The following is a 20766-nucleotide window of genomic DNA, read 5'->3' on the forward strand; positions in this document are numbered from 1 at the left end:
TTATCTGATAAAAGGCATTAATTTTATGAAAACTAGAAAGATAATTAATTGGGTGCTTAAATGTGCATGAAATATGGTGTTTAATATGATGATGCATTACCATGCATGCATCCATCTAGAACAAATGGGTTTGGGCCATGCCCGATTGCTTTCCAAACTTGAGCCCATTAAGAACCGGGTCTAAACCCAGGCCGGTTCATGCTCAAAGCCCAACAGGCTGAGCTCCAAATGGGCCTGGGCCATCCCAATGCACACCCTACTTTTAACCCCTTGAGAGTGAGCCATACGACTAGGAATGCAAACAGACTGTATAGTATTCTACTGTTATGTTTTTTGGCTGTTTAGACCCAATTTGGATTCAAATTTCTTATGTATTTAACTGATCCAGATTCGATCTGTTTGCATTTCTGATACGACAGGGCTAGGGATGTCAACGGGTCGGATTCAGATGAAAAAAAGATACAACTGAATGGGATCCAACCTAATCAAATTCAGATAAAAAAAAGTTAAAACCAAATCCAGATCTGACTAGCTTAAAACCCAATATTTATACTTAACCGAGTTTGGGTTTTAGTAGGATTCAAATCGGATTTCAATGAAAAACTCAATACCAAACCCGGATCCAATTTCTAATTGGATATGGATTTGACTAGCGAATCCAACTAATCGGATTCGGATTCGGATTCAGGACAGATGTTGCCTTACATCCGACCCATTGACATCCCTGCGTTATTCTCTTGGGGCCCCACCACCTCAATAGGCTGAATTAAAACCAAATTATATTTATAGAACCTACCGGTAGCCTCAAAGGGGTTGGCGTAGTGGGGTGGGGGCCTTGGCTGCTAGACGGGCAGTCAAGGTTAGATTTTCATAGGGGTCTCCCCTCTGACTAAGCCAATGCCTAACATAGGCCCCAAGGGCATTGGTCCTAGCCTTAAAGTTTTATGCTGCAGGCACGACAACCTTAGGTATGTCCGACTGAAGCAGTGCGACCAGATCCTCTTGCCGAGTGAAGTTTCTTCGAAAATGACCGACCCATAACAATGCTTGTGCACGTAAAGCGGCAAATTTTGGCACTCACCTCCTATCCCAAAGCAGTCTGGACACGGTAATGCAAACGGGTTGGATTCAGTCTTAGATTGTGATGGATCCAACAGCAATCTCCATTCTGAATCAGACTGGATGTGGTTGAGTTGGATCCTGATCCAAATCGTAAATAATAATAAAAGGGCTAGCAGGTAATGGTTGTTTTACATGCAAAAAATTTGCAACAGGTCCGATTTGTTGAATGTACATCTAACAGAAACTATTGATCCGAATTCAGATTCTAATCCAAAAAAGGTCCACAATCATATAAGTCCGAATTCGATTCGTGTACATCCGAAAATGCATTCGGATCCCATTTTCAATTCCATATCCTAGAATTACATTTCGGGTTAGGATCCGAGGTTCGACCGACTCCGATCCATTTACTCCCAGCTGCGGCGTGTGCGCACACCCTGCTTCCCCAGCGAGAGAAAGGCACAAAGAGGGTAAATCTCAGTTCGAGAGATCTGGTTTCGAGAGATCTCTCTTAGTTCCGTACTCCACACTCTGATGATCTCCCCCAACGACGAGTCAGGGGTCCGAAGTTGTAGCCGCAATTCAATTTTCCGGCGATCCCTTCCCGCCGAAGAAGCCGGATAGCGACCGCTTTCTTCCCCTCGTCTTGCCGGAAGATGCTGCCGACAGTGTCCAAGGGGCGCCAGCCGTCCACGTCGCGCCCTAACTCCATGCCCTTTCAGTATCTCCGCAGGATTATCAAGGTCGGTTCTTTCTTCTCTCGGCTTCTCGTTTTCCCCTTTTCTTCCCGTCGATTTAGTTCAGATCCGCTCGGTTCCTGTTACATCCAGAGCGCGGTTTGTTTGAATTGTGTGTTTCGAGTAATATTACATCACGAAATTCAAATATACGTGTTTGGATTGAAAACAGGCTCAAATTTAGGTAGGAATTTTGGACACGAGCGATTTTGAGGTAAGGCCGTTGATTTGTGATCTCACAGGGATCGAATAAGACCGTTAATTTGCGATTTCATCCGGATTGAATGCATTACCGTAGCTGTCCGTTGTTTAGGGTTTGTTTTGCATCGCTGCGATATCGTGTGTTTGTTGTTGATCTTAACTAGTGCCTTCAAAATGTTCAAATATGCGCTTGAAGAATCATGAATTTTACATTAGATTGGTTTGGAGGCTCGTTCTTGATTCGTTGAAGGTTATTCTTGCTAGATATTGTTATTAAGGAGAGCAGAATCCATTATAATTTGTATAATCGACGATCCTGTGATCGATTTCATGTAACTCGAATCGAGTAGCACTGATAGTCATATTTTTGAGGAGCTCAAGGCGTGTGTTCAGTATGCAACTAACGGATGTACATGTACTTTTTTTTTTGAAAGAATAACGGTGTGCATGTACACTTCTTCATACATGTGCATATGTGCGTAAGAGTGCTATATCAAAGCTAAAATACAGTGTAAGTCATTGATTCAATCTACTAGAGAAACATTTATCATTCAAACAGAGTAAAAGGTTTGAGAGTAACTAATTGAATTTTGAGAACCATCTCTCAAGAGACACATGACCTGTGATGTTTACCTATAGCTGAAGGGTCCGAATATAAAGTAGAGAAATTATTAAGCATTTTTTTGCATTTGTGCTTCAATAATAAAAAAGGATAGAGTTCATTTATCTTAGCAGCTTACCTTTGCTTCTGGAACTTAAGTTTTTTACTTTGTATTGGTTATGATTTTTTTTCTTATATTTGTTTTGCAGTGGCAACAAATGGACATAGAGTATTCTTTCTGGCAAATGCTTCATCTCTGCACCTCACCAAAAGTCGTGTATGTGTCTTTTCTTAACCTTGTGTTCCGATTTATGTTTATTTTCTTCCTTTGCTATTTGTGGAACTAGGTACCACATGGGAGCTGAATGAATGGATAGGTTGCATCATGTGTGCAAATTTTTTTTGCTTCAGCTATTTGTATTTTGCAAGAGCACAGTGGAAAGACTTGATGTGTTGAGTACTTGTTTATTGTTATACTCTGTCAAAACACATTCTTGTGCCATGATTATGATTTGGCGAGGGGAGTGGGGAGCTGGGAGAGGAGATGTGTGGGGAATGTCTATACTGAATAGATATTGGAAAGGTAGAGATTGCTTTAGTTCATCATAAAATGAGGCACTTTGCTGTTACTGAATTCAGGGACTTGAGGACATCTGTTCCTTCCATATGAAAGTTTGGTGAACTCTGAAGTTTTGTTTCTTTTTTTGTTTTTGTTTTCCTTTCGATAAGATTGCTGGGGGATACAGCCCCCTCCTTTTATTATAGAGCATCATAATTACAAGCCCAACTGTACAGAGGGACAAAATACAAGGGAATATGTATTAGAATATGGATCGGATATGGATCCAATAGAGGATCCATATGGTTCACGTGTATGTTTATATTGTAATGTAATACACATTACTAACACAGGTCAGTTTTGTCCATGTAAAAGAATTGTAAACCTATTTATCTTAATGATGTTTTAGTGCAGCCATTAAGAAGGAAAATAGAGGCTGCCGATTCCAAGAAAGCTCTGTTCTCTCTCCCCACTCCTTTTACTCGGTTTCTTTAACAGAATACGCCAATCCATTGGCTGTTTTATCATGGTATCAGAGCAGGTTACACTTCTGGGCGTAAAAGGATCTTCATAAGGGACGTCAAAGGCGAGTTCCCTTCTCTTTCTGTTTCACCTTCTCTTCAGCCGAGTGCTCCCACTCTCTGTTTCACGTTAAGTGCTCTTCTTTAGTCTCCTTGTCTCTCTATTTCACGTTACCTTCAGTGGAGTGCTCCTCTTCAGTCGAGCCCTGTGATTCCCTTTAGCCGTGTGCTTCCCTTCAGCCGAGTGCTCCACGTCAAAGCCGAGTCCTGTGCTACTCCAGTTCAGTCGAGTTTTCTTCTTCTCTTCAGCCGAGTGCTCCACGTCAAAAGCTGAGTCTCTTCAGTCGAGTTTTCTTCCTTATCTTCAGGTCCCGTTATCTCCCACTTCAGTCGAGTTCTCCTCTTGTTTCATGCTTTCTCAAGATACTGTTGTTTCACGTGATCTCTTCTAATCACGAATCTGGTCTGGCCACCTTCATTTTTGCCTACTCAAGGTTCTACATTTAGATCTGTTGTGTGTCTTCCAGTGATCTGAAATAATATTCAGATCAGCTGTCGTCTTCTTCTCATCTGAAATAATATTCTACATTTACATTCAGTTTTAAAATCCTGTCGTGACATTGCCTGTTTATGTTTTTGTGTTGATTTCTGTTATAAAACCGATCTCTGCCATATTTTTCTTCTTTAAAGTCTGCAAATGGGTACTTCAGCCAACTCCGGTCTTTCTTCCAATTTTCTGGGGCAGCTAGTTTCCGAAAAACTAAATACCAACAACTATTTGACTTGGAAAAGGCAAATTACTCATTTCATCCGAAGTCAAGACCTTTCAGGTTACTTGGATGGCTCTACTCCAACGCCATCAAAATTTGTCACACAAGAAACAAAAGAGGATGAAGGATTACCAAACATCATTCGTAACCCTGCATTTGTTACTTGGATGAAGCGCGATTAGGCCCTCGTCGCGTACATCACTTCCACATTGTCATAAGAAGTTTTAGTTTCCATCCCAGATGATTGCACATCTAAAGTATTGTGGGAGACTCTAGTCCAGATCTACTCTTAAATATCAGAGGCTAAGGTGTTATTTCTCAAGCGTGAATTTCAACTTTTAAAAAAGGGGGCAATGACCATTATTGAATTTTTAAATCTAGTCAAAAGCATCACAGACCAATTAGCCATTGTTGGATACCCAGTGTCAGATAAGGAAAAAGTGCAGCAGACACTGAATGCCTTGGGATCAGGGTATCATGTTCTTGTCACTTCCTTATTGTGCTTGCCTACGTTGCCCATTTTTGATGATTTACGTGCTAAACTATTCCAGTACGAGATGTCTTTAAAAAACATCTTTGATGCTCCAGCAGGGCAATCATCTACGCATGATGTTCTAGCCACAGGGATGACTGCTGATCATGCACGAGAAGGACATGGAAGAGGCAGGGGAGCACAAATCCCGAGTGGACGTGGGTTGTTACCCACGCCAAATCTTCTTGCTAGTTTTTCAAAGAATGTTCCCACATGTTACCAGTGTAACAAACGTGGTCACATTAAAGCCAACTGCTGGTTCAACCCACAAAATCGTAATAGAACACAAAATAATAAAAATGTTTCTACATCAGGCACTGCGGGTACCTTTCGGGTCAGTGATGATGCTAAGAATCTTCATGTCACTGGCAATGCTGGTAAGTTCTCTACTTTGACCCCTTATTTTGGTAAATCTAATATTGTAACTAGAGATGGGACTCACCACCCCATTTCAAACGTAGGCAATGTCTTCATCCCTTTGTCCGAGTCTTCATTCATTCCTTTATCTAATGTTGTTCATGCACCAAATATAAAGAAAAACATTATCTCTGTTTCTAAGCTTGTTGACTCTACCAATTCATTTGTGGAATTTACTTCTACTTTTGTCTTTGTCAAGGATTTTCAAACGAAGGAGATGTTCGCTAAAGGAAAGCGACGTGAAAACATGTATGTCTTCAATGAAGATCCAGCCTCCAGTGTCCTGAAGCCCAAGTCTGATCATGTCTCTAAAAGCGTCCTAAGTATATCCAAATGTAATAAGCCAGATCTCTGGCATTCTCGTCTTGGTCATTGTAGTCAAGTCTTTATTGAAAAGTTAGTGTCAAATGGTTTCCTTTCAGAGTCTGTTTAACCTTCATTGAAGGATAAAATGTGTCCCAGTTGTCAGGTCTGCAAAAGTCATGTACTTTCTTTTCATCAAATAAATAAAAGAGCTTTTATGCCCTTTGAGATAATATGTTCTGATGTTTGGGGCTCAGCCCCCAATCCTTCCTCTTCTGGAAGTAAATATTATGTATCTTTTATTGACAGTTTCTCTCGTTTTACCTGGATATTCTTTATGAAACACAAATCAAAGGTTTTTCTTATTTTCCATCACTTTCATGCCTACGTTAAAATTCAATTCTCCCAAAATATTCAAATTCTCCAATGTGATGGAGGTGGTGAGTATTCCTCCAAAGAATTTTTAGATTTTCTCCAAGATAATGTGATGCATCGTAGAGTTTCTTGCTCGTACACTCCACAAAAAAATGGAATTGCTGAACGTAAACACAGACATATTGTGGAAAGTGCAATGAGTATGATGCATGGTTGTAACTGTAATGAAGTAAATTGAATCCGATACACATGCAAGAACACACTTTCAATAAAGTAAAAATACTTGATTGAATCACGAAACCACCCACACAAGGGTCTACAAACTTGTTATTGCATAGAAGCACTCAAGAATGAGTTAGGAATACAAAGCCACAAGCGGCCAATTTATAATACAATGGAGCCAATGGGGTGCAACTCAATATGGCTGTTGGGGCTGCACTCAACAGTCATAAATATAGCTGTTGGGGTAGCTTCAACAGTTATATGGAGCTGTCCCATCATAAATATAGTTGTTGGGGCAGCTCCAACAGCTATATGGAGTTGTCCCATCAAATCTGAAAAAGACAAAAAGGTAAAAAAAGAAAAAGACAAAAATAAATACATTAAATAAAATGTAGAAATGTCATCCCCTAATGGGCTGACACCTATTATAGAGAAAAGACCGAAATACCCCTAATGGGTATTTCAGTTAACAATAAACACATATATACCTATACATGTATATATACATATATATATACACATATATGTATATCTTAACAGTAACTTGCCCATTAGTCTTTGGACAAAAGCTTTTCAGCCACTCATGTGATAAATTGTCTTCCTATGCCTATCCTTGAAAATCAGTCTCCCTATTATGTTCTCTTTGGTGTACATCCTGATTATGATGAGTTACGAGTTTTTGGATGCACATGTTATGTATATATTGACAAATCCATGAGAACTAAATTTCAGGACAAAGCCTCTATTTGCCAATTTGTAGGTTATGCAGATGAACACAAGGGTTACAGGTGCTATGAACCTGCCAATAAGAAGATCAAATTTTTCAGAAACGTTGTTTTTGATGAAAATAGTTTTCTGGAAAATAAAGTTAATCACAATCGTGAACATAGTGACGCAACTGCTAATTGGCATGATCCATGGCTCAGTGCTGAACTTATTTCAGATGCTGCTGAATATACCACTTTGGCTTCTGAAAGCATACATGATGAGACAGCTTCAGATAAGGTATCAGAAACAGAATGTCTGAGATACAAAAGAAATGTCTATACCAGGAGACCCAGAGAGCAAACAGATGCACCTGTTGGAGAACACGTGGCATTGTCCAGTAACAGAGAGGTACCAAGAAGATCAGGCAGGATAAGGCACCCTTTTGAAAAATGGGTGAGTTATGATAACTTCTCTATGAATTTTCAGATCTTTCTATCCAAGATTGAAAAACATGAGAAACCACTTGGGTTTTGTCAAGCTGTTCAATCTAACAAATGGATTGAAGCGATGAATGAGGAGATCGAGGCACTTCATGAGTGTCAAACATGGGAGATAGTTGGTCATCCCCCAGATAAAAATGTTGTTGGCTCAAAATGGGTGTATAAGATTAAGTATAAACCGGACGACAACATTGAACGATACAAGACACGTCTTGTTGCCAAAGGTTTTGCTCAAGAATACGGTCAAGATTATGATGAGACATTCAGTCCAGTGGTGAAAATGGAAACTATTCGTATTATCCTTGGCCTGACAATTGAACATGGGTGGACCCTTAGTCAGCTTGATGTTAAAAATGCATTCCTTCATGAGGATTTAAAAGAAGAGGTCTACGTGGAGCAGCCTCAAGGTTATGCAGAGGGAGACCCAAAAGAATATGTATGCAAATTAACCAGAGCATTGTATGGTTTAAAGCAAGCCTTTAGGTCATGGTTTGAAAGTTTTTTCTTAGAGATTCAGAACCACGGTTTCATTCGTTCCCAACTAGATCATTCTCTATTCACATACAGGGATGAAACCACTATAGTTTTCTTACTTATATATGTTGATGATATAGTGATCACTGGTAATGCTCTAAACCATATTCAACGAATTAAAGTTTTACTAAGTATGCGATTCAAGATGAAAGATCTTGGAGAACTGAGATATTTTCTTGGTGTAGAGGTGGACAGCCAGGATGAAAAAATGTCATTAAGTGAACACAAATACACTCTTGATCTTCTGACCAAAGCAGGAATGACAGATTGCAAACCTGTGCCTACACCCAGTGTTGCCAATCAAAAACTCGGTATTTGTGATGGTGAGTTATATCCTGATGCAAGCAAGTATCGCAGTTTAGTGGGCATGTTACAGTACCTTACTTTTACTAGGCCAGACATTGTATACTCTGTAAATCAAGTATCTCAGTTCATGCATGAACCAAAGACTGGTCACATGGATGTCGTCAAACGTATTCTTTACTATCTAAAAGGCACGGTGGGTGATGGACTCACATATGTACAATCTTCATGGCGGACACCGAAACATGACATATTGGCCTATACAGATGCAGACTGGGCAAGGGACTCAGATGAAATGAGGTCTGTTTCAGGATACTGTGTTTTCATTGAAAGAAATCTTATCTCATGGAGTAGTAGAAAACAGAAAGCTGTGGCAAGATCTAGCACATAGGCAAAATATAGATCTATGGCAGCTACCACAGCAGAAGTGACCTGGATTAGGCATCTACTTACAGAGATGAGAGAGAGTATCTCAAGTTCGACTCTTATGTGTGATAATAGAAGTGCTATACAAATTGCATTCAATCCTGTTCATCACAGTCGGACCACGCATATTGAGATTGACCAACATTTCATCAGACAAAAGGTAGCAGACAAAGAGATTAAACCGGTTTATGTGTCTTCAGAAGACCAAGTCGCTGATATGTTCATAAAAGGTCTCACAAGTAACCGTTTCTGGTGTCTGAAGAACAAGTTGCACATGGTTAACTCCTATGCACAACTTGAGGGAGGGTATTAGAATATGGATCGGATATGGATCCAGTAGAGGATCCATATGGTTCATGTGTATGTTTATATTGTAATGTAATATACATTACTAACACAGGGCAGTTTTGTCCATGTAAAAGAATTGTAAACCTATTTATCTTAATGATGTTTTAGTGCAGCCATTAAGAAGGAAAATAGAGGCTGCCTATTCCAAGAAAGCTCTGTTCTCTCTCCCCACTCCTTTTTCTCGGTTTCTTCAACAGAATACGCCAATCCATTGGCTGTTTTATCAATATGTACATCAAACCGACCACATGGAAGGTCTTTCCTTCCATGTGATATGATCACCCTTCCTACTAACACATTCCAGCAAGGAACACACTTCCAGACTTGGGTTACTTATGGTAGGAAAAGTCACACCTCGATGGGAAAGGATACAATGCAAATTAAGCTCCAAGGTGCACCTGCCTTCAATGGCTGCCATAAGCCAGGAGAGGCATGCATGGTTATTCACTGACAATGAAATGGATATATCTCTCATTCGAAGCTGTTGAAGCCCAAATTCAAGCAGCTGAGTTTCCGGCATGATAAGACCCGATGGTTGCAATCAGCACATGCCAGGATAAAAATATCATTGTGAGAACATATGCAGAGAGTTAGTCTCGCAGTTTTGCTCTTGAAAAAAGATGCAATTTGAACATCAATTGCTCGAATCTCAGGAGGAGGCCAAGGGCTCACAATTATGTTAAATTGACACCAATTGTGGAGGATACGTTGAGAATGTGGGTCCCAGTTAATACGCTGAAAACATTCAATGCAGATTTGCTAGACTTCCCGTTTGAAATGCCGCAACGAATAACCTTGATCCTTATGAATCACTCGATTCTGAATGGGCCACACCTGCCAGATAACCACTGGAAAGATAATCGGCCAACATCGTTGAAGCCAAGGAACATGAAGTTTTTTGGTGGCCCACCAAATGAACATAACATGCTTTTTCAGGGGCTGCGATGAACTCAGAAATACCTCATAATGCAAGATCAAAGATTAGCAGAGAAAGGGCAGCTGATGAATAGATGATGACGGCAGAGCACAGAAAAGTTGGCCAAATAAATCCCCATTCACTGCAATCTATCCCGAGTTGGGAGGCGATCCTCAATAGCTAGGTAAGACGTCCAGCTAGCCCAGGGGTGGATTTGAGAATTCCATAAGGATTTGTGCCATGTTTGGGGAGGAAGCTTCGGACGGATAGCCTGCCACAACTCAGAGACGGGACAATTAGGGTCGTTCTTCCAGATTAGTCTGTCCATGCCATTACTGACTTGGAGTTGCTGTGGCTGAACTCAAGAAGGGAGATGGGGCACACATTCATGCAATAAACTCTGTTCTTGAATCATTTGAGCCACCATTTTTTGAAGAAGATTGGAGATCACCACATAACTCAATATGTTAAGTGAGCCATTGATCTGTCCAAAACTTCACCCTGGTGCCCTTCCTAACCTGCCAAGAAATCTCTTGAGGCACATATTTCCATCCCAAATGATGCCCCGTCAAGCGTAACCAAATATTAAATGATCTTACATTGGATATACTTGGCTTGCATAAACCTGACCCACAAAGAAGAAGACTCTAACATGGAAACAGCGAGAAAAGCAAGAGATGCCTTGTTGACATCTCTAAGATGGCAGACTCCAATGCCCCCCTCAAGAGTTGGTCTAACCGAAGGGATTTCATGGGTTATGAGAGAATCAACCAATTCATGAGCAAGGAGAATACTCTCCTGGATGTTACGTCTATGTAGAAAGACGTCCTGATTAAGAGAAATAATACGGGTCAGAATAGGGAGCATGCGATTAACCATGACTTTGGAAAAAAATTTAAACAAGAAATTACACAAAGAGATAAGCTTGAAGTCACTAAAAGATTGACAATTATTCAACTTTGGAATGAGTACGATGTGGGTGGAGTTGACTCTACAGACATGTTTACCCTTACGAAAGAATTCTTGTGTTACGTGTAGGGGTGTCAACGGGTCGAGTTTACCCAGACACTGTACCAAACCCTATAATGTCCAAGTATGGTGATAAATAAGAAGACCTGGGTTCGGACTCAAAGGTCTGATTAATACATGGAGCCGAGTATAGTTTGTGAAATTTTATACCAGCCTCGGGCCTGACCCGAGTTCCGATTAAGACTTGCAATTCTTCAATGAAAAATGATAAAAAATATTATTTTACTGGGTATGGCCTGAGTCTGGTTCATGTAGTTCTTATTGGGTCCGGGTATGGTTTCTCTTATGGTCAGTCTGATTAGACCTGGGTTCGTACCATGGTTGCCAGTTGAGGAAGCGGGAGCGGGAAGCGATACGGGAAGCGGGAGCGGGAAGCGAGGCACTTTCAAAATTTTAGGAAGCGGGAAAGCGTGGGACCACTTAGGAGCGATTCGGGAAGCGTCTCGGAAGCGACATAGGAAGCGTCTCGGAAGCGAGGGGGAAGAGAAAAAAAAAACAAAAAAAAAAAATACAAAAAATTGAAAAAAAAAAACAGGGGAAGCGTGGGGGAAGCGAGGGGGAAGCGAGGGGGAAGCGCGCTTCCCATTAAAGGGAAGCGCGTCCCCCATTAAAGGGAAACGCGTCCCCCATTAAAGGGAAGCGCGCTTCCCAAAAAAGGGGACGCTTCCCCCCACGCTTCGGAAGCGCGACGTTCCGCGCTTCCGAAGCGCGCTTTGGGGAAGCGCGCTTCCCCTTTTAGCTAGGCGCGTCCGGTAACCCTGGTTCGTACTATATACCATTCCCGAAAATTGGGGCCAGGTCTGGTTCCACCTGGGTCCAAACCAAACCCGACCCGTTGATACCCCTAGTTATGTGGGTGATATCCAAGCCAACAATGTCCCAAAAGGCATGGAAAAAACAAGCAGGAAACCCGTTAGGACCGGGTGCTTTGTTTCCATGCACTTGGAAAACCGTAAGTTGACCTCTTATGCAGAAACAAGAGCTTTTAAACTTTTTTCTCTGTTTATGAGATACATAACCCTTCTTTCATCTTGTGCAAACATACTCCCACAATGAGAATCTTTAGAATGAAGGGATTAAAAAAAACTCCTATTAGCACCTTGAATGTCAGAGAACTCTTGGAGAGTTATCCCTTCATATTGAATGCGGTGGATAGTGTTTTTTTGCTTGCAGGCTCTGATGGAGGCATGAAAAAAGCAGAATAATAATCCCCTTCTCTGAGCCATAGCATGCAAGCCTTTTGTCGCCAGAAAGATTCTTCAACCAAGGTTGCAGTTTGAAGTTTGTCTCTTAAGACTAGTTCTCGATCAATTGCGCCCTCTATGCCAAGGTCAACCTCTGATTGGATAGAAGCGAGCTCCTCCTCCTGAAGTTCAAGAACTCGCTGATCCACACCATACTAGTCATGGCTATTCCAATGCTGAAGATAGAATCACATTTCCTACAGTTTTTGTAAAACCTGATCCTTGAACTCTAATAGCCCAACTGCGAGTGACGATTTGCCATCATTCATCAAACATTAACCAAAACTTAAAAAAAACGGAAAGGCTTGAAACGAGAGGGAAATCCAGTTTTTAGCTAAAAAAGAAGTAGGTTGTGATCAGAGAGTCCTAGGGAGAACTTGAAGAGTATTATTAATTTATTAGTGCCAAATAACTGAAGACACAATCTTGTCAAGAAACACCAATTGAGCTTGTCATGATTTTGAGTCTTTTATCAAACAATCTAGCCTTGTTGAAGTTCAAGACATGTATCACCAATTTACTTGGAATCAGTGTCACCGATATCGCTGATATATTGAAAATATTGTGATATTTTCAATATATCAAAAAATAATATTTCTCGCGATAATATTGGGATAAATATCGCTACAGAAAGGGAAGGAAGGAGGGAAGAAAGGAAGGAAAGGAAGGGAGGGGAAGAAGGAAAGGAAAGGAAAGGAAAGGAAAGGAAAGGAAAGGAAAGGAAAGGAAAGCAGAAAATGAAAATAAGAAAGGGAAGAAAGCAAGGAAGGAAGAAAAGAAAAGAAGGAAGAGAAAAAAGGAAGGAAGGGAGGGGAAGAAGGAAAGGAAAGGAAAAAAAGGAAGGGACTTTTTCTTTTATTTTCTATTTTCTGTATTTTTACTTGTTTTTTAGAATTTTTATTTAATTTTTTATCTATTGCCGAGATATTCCCGAGATTTATCAACTTTTGAAAACATCTTCCGAGAAATACTCTCGCCAAAAAATTATCTTTAACGATATAGGTGATTATGCTTGGAATAACCATCACAAAGGATGAGAAAGGGTTGTGATCAGAGAGTCCTGGGGAGAACTTGGAGAATATTATTAGTGCCAAATAGCTCAAGCTACAATCCTGTCAGGAAACACCAATTGAGCTTGCACAAGATGTTTTCCCATCCTTTGCGATGGTTATTCCAAGTAAAGTGCTGATGCTTGTCCAAAACTTCAACAAGGCTAGATTGTCTGATAAAAGACTCAAAATCATGGCAAGATGAGAGAATGAAAGGCAAACCCATTTTGTCATTGGAAGATCACATACAATTGAAATCACCAAGAATTAAAGCCTGTAGTTGACGATCGCTAAAAAAAAATTGAGTTCAAAGAGAAGATGGTGCCAGATAATACACTGGGGTGTGAGACAAAATGCAATTGTAGATAAACATGATTGAGATTGAACAAAGATGAAGTTTGCTTGGATCCAATAGTAGTGGATTACTGCATGACAATGACAAACCTGAGAAGGGTCCCAAATACAATGAACATGGCTCCAACCCTCCATTGTCAAGGGACTGCTAATGATGGAGTAATCAGGAAATCTCCTCATCAGTTGGGTCACTTTGGAGACTTGCAGCATAGCGTCAAGAATAAAACAAACAACAGTTTTGTGAGCACAAACCAAATTCCAAAGAACGTGTTGGGAGGGTCCAGAAGCAAGTACCCTCACATTCCATGAAGTGAGTTTCATTCCTGTATTCCTAGAGAAAGGCATTCATCAAGAGGGGATCTTTGGATCAGACTTTGCAACAACAACAAATTGGACACATTGTCAAGGGGGTCAAGTTCAGGTCAAAGCGCAAAATCAAAGGCTCTGTCGACACACTTGTTGGTGATGTTCCCTAACACTTTACAACTTGAGTCAATGCGGCGAGCACGCTCAATAAAACATGACATCTCTTGCACAATTTTAGAGGATTTGGCACGGGAAGAAACGACCTTCCGACGCACAGCTTCTCGATGGATCTTCGAGCGATGTTGATATCGTGGGGAAGGGGGGGGGGGAGAGGCTTGGAGTGCATCGTCTCAGAATGAGGGGAAGACGATTTGAATTCAAAATAGGAAGGGGCCTCAGTGGTGGAAAAAGATATCTTAACAGGTGAGGAGGTCCTCATAGTTTCACCGCCTAATTGCATATGTGGCTGAACTACCACACGGTGACGAAGAAGGATGGGGAGTCGGTTTCGGAACGTGCTTCGAGATAGGAGTGGAGTGACTAGCATGGGGTGAGGATTCGTTGTAACTACTTTTACAACTGCTATCAGAAAATTTTTTGTGACCACCAGAAGTAGCTTTTTCTGGCGACATGGTAGCCTGGTTCTCCATAAAAGATATCTCCGCCACAACCGAAGGTCCAGTTGCTTCTGGGGCAGCATCAACATTCATGACCTCCTTCGTATTAGAATTTCCTTGTTCCTGAAGAACAACAAAACGACTCCCTGATGGGTGGTGCCCTTTTGAAGAATTCCACCAAGGGGGTCGTTTGACCGTCTTCACTGAGGTCCATCCATCAGGGGAGGTTGAGGGATCTGAAGAAGAACGGAGACGAATAGTACACGTCCCAAATGAGTGAGTTGTTGAACCACAATGGGAATAAAACTTAATGTTGTTCTCGTATTCAATAGATTGTGAAAAGGTTCTGCCATTGATAATTTTAACCTCCATGCCAGGAATAGGAACAAAAGAGAGGGGAACCTCTATGCAAAGCCTGGCATAGTTAAGACGATCTTGGGCACTGGTGCACTTATCCACTGCATACAGAAACCCTCTCAAGTACTTAGAGACACCTTTGAAGAAGGCCATGTTCCATAACTCTGTAGACAATGCTGGTAAGCGGATCCAAATAGGAACAAGATGTGTTTCCTCTAGCTTGTAGGGCATACCAGGTCTCCAAGGACTGACCAGCAAGGTTCTACCCGCAACTTTCCAAGCACCGTGGCGGAGAACGACCTTAAGGTCCTCTGGGTTAGACACCCGAATGAGAAAAAGGCCATTGTCTACTGCTGAAAGCTTCAGTCCAGGCATAGCTTTTTACATATCATAAGGGGACTAAAAAATGAATGGATAATCCAAACTCCTCGAGCGTTGGCACCCCAAAATTCCTGCTATATCAGCCCATTTGAAAGGGCTAAGCATAGCATCATAAGCAACATCTGAAACCACCGCTGATCATTCAGAACCAGCATCCTCTACATCAACGCCCTCCTCAATAGATTGATTGAGATGCACTGAGTTGGTCACTACATTCACCTAGGAGCACCCATTTCCAGCCTCGCACTGGGAAGCATGGGTGGAAGAGTTCCCTGGGCTATGCGAAGCATCATGACATTGAACACCGCTAGGAGGTGGACGACTGACCGATGGGAAGGACATAGCAGAAGCTCTCTCTCTCTCTCACCCGTTTTCAAGATCTTGGATATGGTGAACTATGAAGTTGTACTGGCTAATTTGGCTTGAATATATTATCGAAGTTTTGAGAACATCAACTCTAGTATTCAAGAAGCCTTTAATGACATTGTGAAGTGCATCACAAATAGAAGCAAAAACTTTGACTTGCGGCCTCCATGACTGGAGCGTTCTCTTCGTAATTTCTAACTTTTTAGAGTCTGGAATATGAAACACTGTTATGCGTCCAAGTTGTATGGGTTTGCTAGTGAAGTTCTCTACTGCCTCTTGATCAAATTATTTTTCATTGGACCTGAGATTAGAAAACCATCATTCATCATGTGTGATTGAGCATATTTCCCTGACTTCTCGACTCCAGGTGCATCTGGTGAAAACATGGTTAGGAACTTTTTCTGTTTTATAAATATCATGCATTTGCTAGGGAGATTCTTGACAATCGGATAGAGCATTTGAGACTTGAATTTTGGAGTCTGCTATCTACATTGGCGATTTCATTTTCTGTTCTTGCTATGATTTTACTGGTGGAAACAAAATGTAGTTCTTTTTCCTGGTGCTGCTCCTAATTTTTTGACATGATAGAGATTTGATTGTTGATGACCATAAGCAGAGAGGAGACTAATGCTGTCATTGGTCTTTTTTCTCCACTTGTACAAAATTAAAGTCAATATAGGATTATAGCTTAAAATTTTGTTTGATTCAATACCCATATTTGGATTAAGTTATTTTCTTTGCTTTGAATTCTGGCAACAGGGCTTGATCTTGTCTTTAAATGTATTGGAAAATTCACAGTAATGCATTGCATGTAACTTATTTCTTTATGATTTTCAATTCTTTATATTTGAGCACAAAAAATTTCTATAATTGCCACAAATTTGTGGAATTTCCATTCCACATATACTGCAAATATTGTGAATATTTCATATGCCTCAATCATCCTAATTGTTGCATATCTTTACTTGATTTGGTTTATGCTGCTTACAATTCTTGCACGTGTTCAACAACCGGAAACAGCTATCAGCACACCAAGTACCATAAGCGTAAGTCTACTTACTGGATTGCCTACTTCTATATGTGATTTCTTCAGCTCTGTGCTGTCTTAATTGTTTATGTTGATTATCATGGTTCACATAATTATATTGTTTTTTGTATACTTGTATACTCGTTTGTCGCATGCTTCTTCATTCTGCATCTGCTTTTTGATATGTTATCATCATTGACATCACATAGGTGGAGCCATTTGCATTTGCCCTTATGGTCACTATGCATATGAAAGCAATCAAGCATGCTTTTAAACTTATTCTAGGTGTTGCCTCTGTCAAGATATTGCTATTACCAATAGCGAGTTAGTGACTTTGCTACTTCCTATTTTTAATCCATAGGAAATATTTGTAACTTTTAGTATATCTGAGGGATGTTCATTGTTCACATGTTTGTCCTTGTCCAAAAAAGTTCACATGTTTGTCAATGCTATATTTAGCTAACTGCACCCATAACTTTCTGCATCAGAATATAGTTGCGTAGACCTCCCCAATCTATGAGAAATTTTAAGGGCTGATTCAGTTATTTCATGGTGTGTTGATACTAAATTCTCTGCAGATGCACCATTATCAATTCTTCAGGTTTAAGGTGAATACTGTTGGACATGATTTTCAGTTATGAAATTGATGTGGGTGAGTTTTTCCCTCGAAGGACGGATCTTCAACAAGGAGATCCTTTATCTCCTTTTCTATTCAATATGGCGGGAGTCATTAAGCATTATCTTCAAAAAGCACTTTGAGTCTCCCTTTATCAAGGGCATACATGTACTCAATATGCCGCCTTTCATACTTCCAATATGCAGGCTACATATTGATATTTAATAGCGGAAGCATATTTCAGGGAGGGGTGTCAACAAATCGGAGTACAATCCCATTGTCAACTTTATGGTGCTGGTATTAGGTCCAGGTCTGTGTCCTGGTTCAACCATACCTGGCTTAGGCAGGGCCAGGTATTGGTTTGTGTTCACTAAAGCCAGTCCCAGTAAATATTTATTCTCAATATTGAAAATTTTCAGATCTCAACCAGACCTCTGGTGGGTCCCAAGTTTGGTTTGAAAAATTATAGAACAGGCTAGTCTTACAGCATTTGAACCAACTACCAACCTTATATCAATGGAGATAAACACTCAATCATCACCATCATTCTTGAGGAATTAGAGGCCAACTTCTTTGCAAACATCTTTTATTGTAAATTGACTTCTAATTTTTTCAAGTATCTTGGGATGTGAACTGTCTTCCCCACCTCCATCAATGGAGATAAACACTCAATCATCACCATCATTCTTGAGGAATTAGAGGCCAACTTCTTTGCAAACATTTTTTATTGTAAATTGACTTCTAATTTGTTCAAGTATCTTGGGATGTGAACTGTCTTCCCCACCTCCAAAGGGGTTATTGGCATTAGAAGAATTAAGTATTTCAGTCATGCTATGATTATCAAGAGTTGTAGAGTAATGCGCTAGGAACAGACAAAGTTTGAATTGCTTTGGTTAAAGCCAAATACAAGGTCAATGTCATGCTTTGGCCTCGGTACCCTTCACCACAAGATCTTCAACATCAAGCATGTCGAAAAGGCAGGTTTTCATACTCAAAGGCTTGTTAGAGATAGCAATCCACTTGGTGGGTAATGGTTGTGCAATTTTTTTAAAGGACCCTTGGCTCCTTGATTCACCTATTGAAGATTTCTTCCCACACATAGCCTCTTGTGGTCACAAAATTAATGCTAAAGTTGAAGACTATCATCCTAATGCGGGGAGTTGGACACTCCAATCGAAGGCTTAAAAAGAGGAGATTGAAGCTTGGGAGGAATTGTAGAACCTCATTGGAAGGACCACATTAAGCTTCACAAAGAGAACCATATTACTTGAGCTAGTCCCAAGAATCAAAGCTTCTTTGGCAAATCTTGTTACCTTTCCCTCATAGTCTTTGATTTTGCGCCCAAATTCACTTATGAGGAAGAGGGCCCTTCCATCTAGCTGCCTTGTTTCCGTGGCTCATTTTCAGTCTCAGCTATCTTATAGCCAACACACGTCAAGCCAGAGGGCTTCACATTGCAAGTCATTTCAATGATAATTTATGTCCTTGCCTGTTGTCCTTTCTTTTATATAATCTTTTCTTTGGCTTGGCCTCAAGAAGAAGGTATACCTTCAAAGGTGCATACTTATACGGAATTCATCTTTGGGAGGTGGATCTGGACAAAAGGAGAGAAGTGTACCCTATTTGGAAATGGTTATTCACCACTTGGTGGGAGATTCGAAATCATAAATTAGATCATTGAAGGGAGAATAAAACACTTTCTAGTACTCAAAAAGTTCATTTAACATGAATCAAGATTGGTGCTGATATCAACTGGCTCTGCTTTTACACTAATTATATGTATCTTTTCATGTGGGAACAGGTTTTTTCAACTGCACTCATAATCTTCTGTGTCTTGCTCCTCTCTTGTTCTTTTCATTACACTTTGTCACCTTCTTTCTTTCAGTATTCTAAAAGAAGAAAGCTTTCCAGTTTTTAGTCTCTACCTTAGTACCTTGATCTGTGCTCCCAACCATCTACAAGAAGAAAATACAATTAGTGTTTTTTCTATCAAATCTTTCTTGTTTTTGGCTGATCTCTAAAACTTAGAGGATAGTTCACTAAGTCTATCTTGAAATGAGATGATGATCTTCCAAACACGAGTTGAGATTCGAAATGATGTCTTAACAAGACATTTAAGCATAACCCTTAAGAAGGGTATAAAAGGAAACAAAAAGGATTAAAAATATTCTTTTATTGAACAAGGAGAAAGCAATGCTTAAGAAGCATTTTCATACATTACAAGAGGGGTTGTACCCCTATATATACACAGTATGAGAGAGGGAGAGAATGAGGGACTCAATAGAGTTGTTGGATTCAGTCCAAGGGCTCTAAATAGAGCCGTTAGACTAGAGTCCAATGACTCTATTGCTAGTCAAGTCTTAACTAAGACTTGACTAGTTATGTCATTCTAGTTCAAATTGAACTAGATGATAAAATACAAAAATCAGAAAAATAAAAAAATATAGAATATATATATATATATATATAAGTTTACATTTTAACACTCTCCTCTCAAACTTACAGTACAATGAGCAAAAGTTTGTCTAAGAGAAAGTGAAATCAGGGAGCAGCGAGAAGCTTTGTAAAGAAGTTTGCTAACTGATATTCTGAAGTAACATATGACAGATCAATTGTCCCATGTAGATAATCCATTTCGATGTGTTTGGTGCGTTCGTGGAATGTTCTGTTACTTGAAATGTAGATCACACTTTTGTTGTCACAACACATCTATGAAACTTTTGTTGCTTCAGCTCCCATGTCAGCAAGCAGTCGTCGAAGCCAAACTACTTCTATGGTCGTGGTTGCCATGACTCTGTATTCAGCTTCGATGGATGATAGAGATACCTTATGCTGCTTTTTGCACCTCCATGAGATTAATGATTCACCTAAAAAGACACAAAAACCAGTGATTGAGTGTCTGTTATTGGGATCACCTCTCCAATCGGCATCCGTATATGCAAGTAAATCAAGAGAGGAGGAAGAAGACAAGAAAAGTCATCGTGAAAGAGAGGACTGAATGCATTTGATAATACGCATGACTGCTCCCATATGAACAGAAGTAGGAGCATGTTGAAACTGGCTTGTTGTGTGAACAACATGTGCTATATCTGGTTTGGTAATAGATAGATAGGAAAGTGCCCCGACAAGTTGTCTGTAAGGACTAAGGAGTAGGATCAACAAGAAGTTTTCCATCATCAATCTTCATTTTAGCATTAACAACTTCTGGAGTGTCTACTTTCTTATCATCAGTAATACCAGACCTGAAAACAATGTCAAAAGCAAATTTAGTCTGAGATAATAAATATCCTCTAGGAGAATAAACAACTTCAATGCCTAAAAAATATCTCAATAAGCCTACAACAAACAAACAACAACAACAACTACGCCTTCATCCCAAAACAAT

At 40.2% G+C, this 20766-nt stretch overlaps 1 protein-coding gene across 1 annotated transcript in view; it reads left to right on the forward strand.

The window, feature by feature from the left end:
- Nucleotides 1-1522: 1522 nt before the first annotated feature.
- Nucleotides 1523-20766, forward strand: part of LOC149841696 (uncharacterized) — a 29828-nt gene continuing 10584 nt past the window's right edge. The window contains exons 1-3 of the mRNA XM_089998653.1: nt 1523-1805; nt 2811-2878; nt 16759-16784. Of these exons, the coding sequence (XP_089854779.1) occupies nt 1719-1805; nt 2811-2878; nt 16759-16784 (181 nt within the window). The 5' untranslated portion in view covers nt 1523-1718. The remainder of the gene's footprint in view (nt 1806-2810; nt 2879-16758; nt 16785-20766) is intronic.

The sequence above is a fragment of the Nuphar pumila genome, chromosome 3 (assembly GCF_984573655.1).
Source record: "Nuphar pumila chromosome 3, dmNupPumi1.hap1.1, whole genome shotgun sequence".
NCBI classification, from domain to species: Eukaryota; Viridiplantae; Streptophyta; class Magnoliopsida; order Nymphaeales; family Nymphaeaceae; genus Nuphar; species Nuphar pumila.